At 57.3% G+C, this 8,241-nt stretch overlaps 1 protein-coding gene across 1 annotated transcript in view; it reads left to right on the forward strand.

The window, feature by feature from the left end:
• Positions 1-7,856, forward strand: part of LOC121342692 (ATP-dependent RNA helicase glh-2-like) — a 10,396-nt gene extending 2,540 nt beyond the window's left edge. The window contains exons 2-4 of the mRNA XM_041417287.1: positions 2,855-3,177; positions 6,956-7,439; positions 7,575-7,856. Coding sequence (XP_041273221.1) covers positions 2,855-3,177; positions 6,956-7,439; positions 7,575-7,841 — 1,074 coding nt within the window. The 3' untranslated portion in view covers positions 7,842-7,856. The remainder of the gene's footprint in view (positions 1-2,854; positions 3,178-6,955; positions 7,440-7,574) is intronic.
• Positions 7,857-8,241: the final 385 nt, after the last annotated feature.

Raw genomic sequence — 8,241 nt, forward strand, 5'->3', positions numbered from 1 at the left:
ATTTTGGGGGGTCCTGGGTGGGTTTTGGGGGGGTCCTGGGGGGGTCCTGGGGGGGTTTTGGGGGATTTTGGCTTTGGGCTGTTTTTGAAACGTTTTTAGGGCGATTCTCAGGCCGGTTTTGGGATGTTTGTGGGGTCATTTTGGGGTGATTTTTGGGATGTTTTTGGGGTGATTTTTGGGATGTTTTTGGGATGGTTTTGGGGTGATTTTGGGGTGATTCTCAGGATGTTTTTGGGGTAATTTTGGGGTGATTTTTGGATGTTTTTAGGGTGGTTTTTGGGGTGATTTTGGGCTATTTTTGCTGGTTTTTTGGGTTGATTTTGGGTTGATTTTGGGATGATTCTGAGGATGTTTTTGGGATGTTTATGGGATATTTTTGGGATGTTTTTGGGGTTATTTTTCTGATCTTTATGGGATGTTTATGGGATATTTTTGGGATGTTTTTTGGGATGTTTATGTGCTGTTTTTGGGATATTTTTGTGATGTTTTTGGGATGTTCATGGAATATTTTTGGGATGTTTATGGGATATTTTTGGGATGTTTTTTGGGATGTTTATGTGCTGTTTTTGGGATATTTTTGTGATGTTTTTGGGATGTTCATGGAATATTTTTGGGATGTTTATGGGATATTTTTGGGATTGGGATGTTTTTGGGGTGATTTTTGGGATGTTTTTGGGATGGTTTTGGGGTGATTTTGGGGTGATTCTCAGGATGTTTTTGGGGTAATTTTGGGGTGATTTTTGGATGTTTTTAGGGTGGTTTTTGGGGTGATTTTGGGCTATTTTTGCTGGTTTTTTGGGTTGATTTTGGGTTGATTTTGGGATGATTCTGAGGATGTTTTTGGGATGTTTATGGGATATTTTTGGGATGTTTTTGGGGTTATTTTTCTGATCTTTATGGGATGTTTATGGGATATTTTTGGGATGTTTATGGGATATTTTTGGGATATTTTTGGGATGTTTTTGGGATGTTTATGGGATATTTTTGGGATGTTTTTTGGGATGTTTATGTGCTGTTTTTGGGATATTTTTGTGATGTTTTTGGGATGTTCATGGAATATTTTTGGGATGTTTATGGGATATTTTTGGGATATTTTTGGGATGCTTATGGGATGTTTATGGGACGTTTATGGGATGTTTGTGTGCTGTTTTTGGGATGTTTTTGGGGTGTTTTCGGGACGTTTACATGCTGTTTTTGGGATATTTTTGAGATATTTTTGGGATGTTTATGGGGTACTTTTGAGATATTTTTGGGATGCTTATGGGGTATTTTTGGGATATTTTTGGGATATTTTCAGGGTGTTTATGTGCTGTTTTTGGGGTATTTTTGGGATGTTTATGGGATATTTTCAGGGTGTTTATGTGCTGTTTTTGGGATATTTTTGGGATGTTTTTGGGACGTTTATGGGATGTTTATGTGCTGTTTTTGGGATGTTTTTGGGATATTTTCGTGATATCTTCGGGATATCTTCGGGATGTTTATGTGCTATTTTTGGGATGTTTATGGGATGCTTATGGGATATTTTCAGGATGTTTTTGGGATATTTTTGGGATATTTTTGGCATGTTTATGGGATATTTTCAGGATAATTTCGGGATGTTTTTGGGATATTTTTGGGATATTTTTGGGATGTTTATGGGATATTTTTGGGATATTTTTGGCATGTTTATGGGATATTTTCAGGATAATTTCGGGATGTTTTTGGGATATTTTTGGGATATTTTTGGCATGTTTATGGGATATTTTCAGGATAATTTCGGGATGTTTTTGGGATATTTTTGGGATATTTTTGGGATGTTTATGGGATATTTTTGGGATATTTTTTGGATGTTTATGTGCTGTTTTCGGGATATTTTTGGGATATTTTTGGGATGTTTTCGGGATATTTTTGGGATATTTTTGGGATGTTTTCAGGATATTTTCAGGATATTTTCAGGATATTTTTGGGATGTTTTTGGGATGCTCATGGGGTATTTTTGGGGCAGCTGCCCAGCTGGCCTCGCTGGCCCAGGAGCTGCTCCCGTGCCGGGCCGAGCTGCTCCAGGGGGGGCTGGGGGGGCCCAACCGGGGCCGGATCCTGCGGCACCTGCTGGGGGGGCGGCCCCTGCTCGTCCCGTATCCTGCCTTGGGGGGCTGGGGGCTCCCTCTGCGGGGCTGCTCCTGGCCCATTGGGGGCTCTCTCTCTGAAGCCCCCTCCCCAATTGCAGGGCTCTCCCTCTGAAGCCCCCTCCCCAATTCCGGGGCTGCTCCTGGCCCATTGGGGGCTCTCTCTCTGAAGCCCCCTCCCCAATTGCAGGGCTCTCCCTCTGAAGCCCCCTCCCCAATTCCGGGGCTGCTCCTGGCCCATTGGGGGCTCTCTCTCTGAAGCCCCCTCCCCAATTGCAGGGCTCTCCCTCTGAAGCCCCCTCCCCAATTCCGGGGCTGCTCCTGGCCCATTGGGGGCTCTCTCTCTGAAGCCCCCTCCCCAATTGCAGGGCTCTCCCTCTGAAGCCCCCTCCCCAATTCCGGGGCTGCTCCTGGCCCATTGGGGGCTCTCTCTCTGAAGCCCCCTCCCCAATTGCAGGGCTCTCCCTCTGAAGCCCCCTCCCCAATTCCGGGGCTGCTCCTGGCCCATTGGGGGCTCTCTCTCTGAAGCCCCCTCCCCAATTGCAGGGCTCTCCCTCTGAAGCCCCCTCCCCAATTGCAGGGCTGCTCATAGCCTATTGAGGGCTCTCCCTCTGAAGCCCCCTCCCCAATTCCAGGGCTCTCCCTCTGAAGCCCCCTCCCTAATTCCGGGGCTCTCTCTCTGAAGCCCCCTCCCCAATTCCAGGGCTCCCTCTCTGAAGCCCCCTCCCCAATTGCAGGGCTGCTCATAGCCTATTGAGGGCTCTCCCTCTGAAGCCCCCTCCCCAATTGCAGGGCTGCTCGTGGCCGTGCCCCCCCAGGAGCCGCTCGGACCCCGATTCCAGAGGGACCCCGAGATCCCCAACGTCTTCCACGCCCAGGGATTTGGGGCTGGGGGCTTCCAAAATGGGTCTGGGGGCTCCCACCTTGGGTCATTGGGGTCCTTATTTCAGGAGGGGCCTCAATTTGGGGAGGGGTCTCAGTGCCAGGAAGGGCTGCGGGGTTTGGGGCAGGGATCTTGTTTTGGGTCTGGGGGCTCCCAATTTGTGTCTGGGGGCTCCCAATTTGGGGAGGGGTCTCAGGCCCAGGGGTGCCCCCATTTAGAGTCTGGGGGCTCCCAATTTGGGGAGGGGTCTCAGGCCCAGGGGTGCCCCCATTTAGAGACTGGGGGCTCAGAAATTGAGCCAGGGTTGCGGGATTTAAGTCTGGGGTCTCCAATTGAGTCTGGGGTCCCGAAGGGGATGGGTGAGCCCGAATTGGGTCTGGTCTGGGGGCTCCCAATTTGGGGAGGGGTCTCAGGCCCAGGGGTGCCCCCATTTAGAGTCTGGGGGCTCCCAATTTGGGGAGGGGTCTCAGGCCCAGGGGTGCCCCCATTTAGAGTCTGGGGGCTCCCAATTTGGGGAGGGGTCTCAGGCCCAGGGGTGCCCCCATTTAGAGTCTGGGGGCTCCCAATTTGGGGAGGGGTCTCAGGCCCAGGGGTGCCCCCATTTAGAGTCTGGGGGCTCCCAATTTGGGGAGGGGTCTCAGGCCCAGGGGTGCCCCCATTTAGAGTCTGGGGGCTCCCAATTTGGGGAGGGGTCTCAGGCCCAGGGGTGCCCCCATTTAGAGTCTGGGGGCTCCCAATTTGGGGAGGGGTCTCAGGCCCAGGGGTGCCCCCATTTAGAGTCTGGGGGCTCCCAATTTGGGGAGGGGTCTCAGGCCCAGGGGTGCCCCCATTTAGAGTCTGGGGGCTCCCAATTTGGGGAGGGGTCTCAGGCCCAGGGGTGCCCCCATTTAGAGTCTGGGGGCTCCCAATTTGGGGAGGGGTCTCAGGCCCAGGGGTGCCCCCATTTAGAGTCTGGGGGCTCCCAATTTGGGGAGGGGTCTCAGGCCCAGGGGTGCCCCCATTTAGAGTCTGGGGGCTCCCAATTTGGGGAGGGGTCTCAGGCCCAGGGGTGCCCCCATTTAGAGTCTGGGGGCTCCCAATTTGGGGAGGGGTCTCAGGCCCAGGGGTGCCCCCATTTAGAGTCTGGGGGCTCCCAATTTGGGGAGGGGTCTCAGGCCCAGGGGTGCCCCCATTTAGAGTCTGGGGGCTCCCAATTTGGGGAGGGGTCTCAGGCCCAGGGGTGCCCCCATTTAGAGTCTGGGGGCTCCCAATTTGGGGAGGGGTCTCAGGCCCAGGGGTGCCCCCATTTAGAGTCTGGGGGCTCCCAATTTGGGGAGGGGTCTCAGGCCCAGGGGTGCCCCCATTTAGAGTCTGGGGGCTCCCAATTTGGGGAGGGGTCTCAGGCCCAGGGGTGCCCCCATTTAGAGTCTGGGGGCTCCCAATTTGGGGAGGGGTCTCAGGCCCAGGGGTGCCCCCATTTAGAGTCTGGGGGCTCCCAATTTGGGGAGGGGTCTCAGGCCCAGGGGTGCCCCCATTTAGAGTCTGGGGGCTCCCAATTTGGGGAGGGGTCTCAGGCCCAGGGGTGCCCCCATTTAGAGTCTGGGGGCTCCCAATTTGGGGAGGGGTCTCAGGCCCAGGGGTGCCCCCATTTAGAGTCTGGGGGCTCCCAATTTGGGGAGGGGTCTCAGGCCCAGGGGTGCCCCCATTTAGAGTCTGGGGGCTCCCAATTTGGGGAGGGGTCTCAGGCCCAGGGGTGCCCCCATTTAGAGTCTGGGGGCTCCCAATTTGGGGAGGGGTCTCAGGCCCAGGGGTGCCCCCATTTAGAGTCTGGGGGCTCCCAATTTGGGGAGGGGTCTCAGGCCCAGGGGTGCCCCCATTTAGAGTCTGGGGGCTCCCAATTTGGGGAGGGGTCTCAGGCCCAGGGGTGCCCCCATTTAGAGTCTGGGGGCTCCCAATTTGGGGAGGGGTCTCAGGCCCAGGGGTGCCCCCATTTAGAGTCTGGGGGCTCCCAATTTGGGGAGGGGTCTCAGGCCCAGGGGTGCCCCCATTTAGAGTCTGGGGGCTCCCAATTTGGGGAGGGGTCTCAGGCCCAGGGGTGCCCCCATTTAGAGTCTGGGGGCTCCCAATTTGGGGAGGGGTCTCAGGCCCAGGGGTGCCCCCATTTAGAGTCTGGGGGCTCCCAATTTGGGGAGGGGTCTCAGGCCCAGGGGTGCCCCCATTTAGAGTCTGGGGGCTCCCAATTTGGGGAGGGGTCTCAGGCCCAGGGGTGCCCCCATTTAGAGTCTGGGGGCTCCCAATTTGGGGAGGGGTCTCAGGCCCAGGGGTGCCCCCATTTAGAGTCTGGGGGCTCCCAATTTGGGGAGGGGTCTCAGGCCCAGGGGTGCCCCCATTTAGAGTCTGGGGGCTCCCAATTTGGGGAGGGGTCTCAGGCCCAGGGGTGCCCCCATTTAGAGTCTGGGGGCTCCCAATTTGGGGAGGGGTCTCAGGCCCAGGGGTGCCCCCATTTAGAGTCTGGGGGCTCCCAATTTGGGGAGGGGTCTCAGGCCCAGGGGTGCCCCCATTTAGAGTCTGGGGGCTCCCAATTTGGGGAGGGGTCTCAGGCCCAGGGGTGCCCCCATTTAGAGTCTGGGGGCTCCCAATTTGGGGAGGGGTCTCAGGCCCAGGGGTGCCCCCATTTAGAGTCTGGGGGCTCCCAATTTGGGGAGGGGTCTCAGGCCCAGGGGTGCCCCCATTTAGAGTCTGGGGGCTCCCAATTTGGGGAGGGGTCTCAGGCCCAGGGGTGCCCCCATTTAGAGTCTGGGGGCTCCCAATTTGGGGAGGGGTCTCAGGCCCAGGGGTGCCCCCATTTAGAGTCTGGGGGCTCCCAATTTGGGGAGGGGTCTCAGGCCCAGGGGTGCCCCCATTTAGAGTCTGGGGGCTCCCAATTTGGGGAGGGGTCTCAGGCCCAGGGGTGCCCCCATTTAGAGTCTGGGGGCTCCCAATTTGGGGAGGGGTCTCAGGCCCAGGGGTGCCCCCATTTAGAGTCTGGGGGCTCCCAATTTGGGGAGGGGTCTCAGGCCCAGGGGTGCCCCCATTTAGAGTCTGGGGGCTCCCAATTTGGGGAGGGGTCTCAGGCCCAGGGGTGCCCCCATTTAGAGTCTGGGGGCTCCCAATTTGGGGAGGGGTCTCAGGCCCAGGGGTGCCCCCATTTAGAGTCTGGGGGCTCCCAATTTGGGGAGGGGTCTCAGGCCCAGGGGTGCCCCCATTTAGAGTCTGGGGGCTCCCAATTTGGGGAGGGGTCTCAGGCCCAGGGGTGCCCCCATTTAGAGTCTGGGGGCTCCCAATTTGGGGAGGGGTCTCAGGCCCAGGGGTGCCCCCATTTAGAGTCTGGGGGCTCCCAATTTGGGGAGGGGTCTCAGGCCCAGGGGTGCCCCCATTTAGAGTCTGGGGGCTCCCAATTTGGGGAGGGGTCTCAGGCCCAGGGGTGCCCCCATTTAGAGTCTGGGGGCTCCCAATTTGGGGAGGGGTCTCAGGCCCAGGGGTGCCCCCATTTAGAGTCTGGGGGCTCCCAATTTGGGGAGGGGTCTCAGGCCCAGGGGTGCCCCCATTTAGAGTCTGGGGGCTCCCAATTTGGGGAGGGGTCTCAGGCCCAGGGGTGCCCCCATTTAGAGTCTTGGGGCTCCCATTTTGGGGAGGGGTCTCAGGCCCAGGGGTGCCCCCATTTAGAGTCTGGGGGCTCCCAATTTGGGGAGGGGTCTCAGGCCCAGGGGTGCCCCCATTTAGAGTCTGGGGGCTCCCAATTTGGGGAGGGGTCTCAGGCCCAGGGGTGCCCCCATTTAGAGTCTGGGGGCTCCCAATTTGGGGAGGGGTCTCAGGCCCAGGGGTGCCCCCATTTAGAGACTGGGGGCTCAGAAATTGAGCCAGGGTTGCGGGATTTAAGTCTGGGGTCTCCAATTGAGTCTGGGGTCCCGAAGGGGATGGGTGAGCCCGAATTGGGTCTGGGGGAGGGGTCTCAGGCCCAGGGGTGCCCCCATTTAGAGTCTGGGGGCTCCCAATTTAGGGAGGGGTCTCAGGCCCAGGGGTGCCCCCATTTAGAGTCTGGGGGCTCAGAAATTGAGCCAGGGTTGCGGGATTTAAGTCTGGGGTCTCCAATTGAGTCTGGGGTCCCGAAGGGGCTGGGTGAGCCCGAATTGGGTCTGGGGTCCCCAAATCCCCCTGAATTGGGTCTGGGGTCCTCAAATCCCCCTGAATTGGGTCTGGGGTCCTCAAATCCCCCTGAATTGGGTCTGGGGTCCTCAAATCCCCCAGAATTGGGTCTGGGGTCCCCAAATCTCCCCGAATTAGGTCTGGTGTCTCTATTGGGGGTCCCGGACAGGCAGAGTGACCCCGAATTGGGTCTGGGGTCTCCATTTGGGTCGGGGGTCCTGGATCCCCCCGAATTGGGTCTGGGGTCCCCGAGTCCCCCCGAATTGGGTCTGGGGTCCCCGGGTCCCCCCGAATTGGGTCTGGGGGTCCCGAGTGGCCCCGAATTGGGTCTGGGGTCCCCGCTTCGGTCAGGGGTCCCGGGTCCCCCTGAATTGGGTCTGGGGTCCGCGCGGGGCTCGGGGGTCCCGGACAGGCAGAGTGACCCCGAATTGGGTCTGGGGTCCTCGAGTGGCCCCGAATTGGGTCTGGGGTCGCGGCTGCTGGTGCTGGCGCTGCAGGGGAAGAGCCCCCGGCCGCAGCTCTGGGCGCTGCGCGAGCTCGAGGCCAGCAACGGCCAGCTGCGGGAGCTGAGCCCGCGCCGCTGCGCATGCGCCTTCGTGCTGCCCCCTGGCGGCCGCGCCGCGGGGCTGCAGGGCCGCGCCGTGCTGCTGCACCCCCTCGGCAGCCCCGGAGACCCCTCCCCAAATTAAAAATCACAGCTTTTAGTTCGTTTATTCTTCTGGTTTTGGGGGTTTGGGGGGGTTTTTGATTTTTTTAGGGGGTTTTTGAGGAGTTTTTTTGGCGTTTCAGGGGAATATTTGGGGTTTTTTATTGGGATTTTGGGAGGATTTTTAGGGTTTTTTTGAGGGGGTTGTGAGGGGGTTTTAGGAAGATTTTTGGAGGATTTTTGAGTTTTTTGTGGTTTTTTTGTCGTTTTTTGGGTGGGGGATTTTGGGGGTGTGGGAGGGGATTTTGAGGAAGATTTTTGAGGGATTTGAGGGTGAGTTGGGAGAATTTGAGGAGATTTTGCATGGGATTTTGGGGGCAGATTTTGGGGAGGTTTTGGCTGTTTTTTTGTGTTTGTTTTGGGGTGATTTCGAGATGTTTTGG

This window comes from Onychostruthus taczanowskii, unplaced genomic scaffold (genome assembly GCF_017590055.1).
Source record: "Onychostruthus taczanowskii isolate IOZ18803 unplaced genomic scaffold, ASM1759005v1 scaffold553, whole genome shotgun sequence".
NCBI lineage: Eukaryota > Metazoa > Chordata > Aves > Passeriformes > Passeridae > Onychostruthus > Onychostruthus taczanowskii.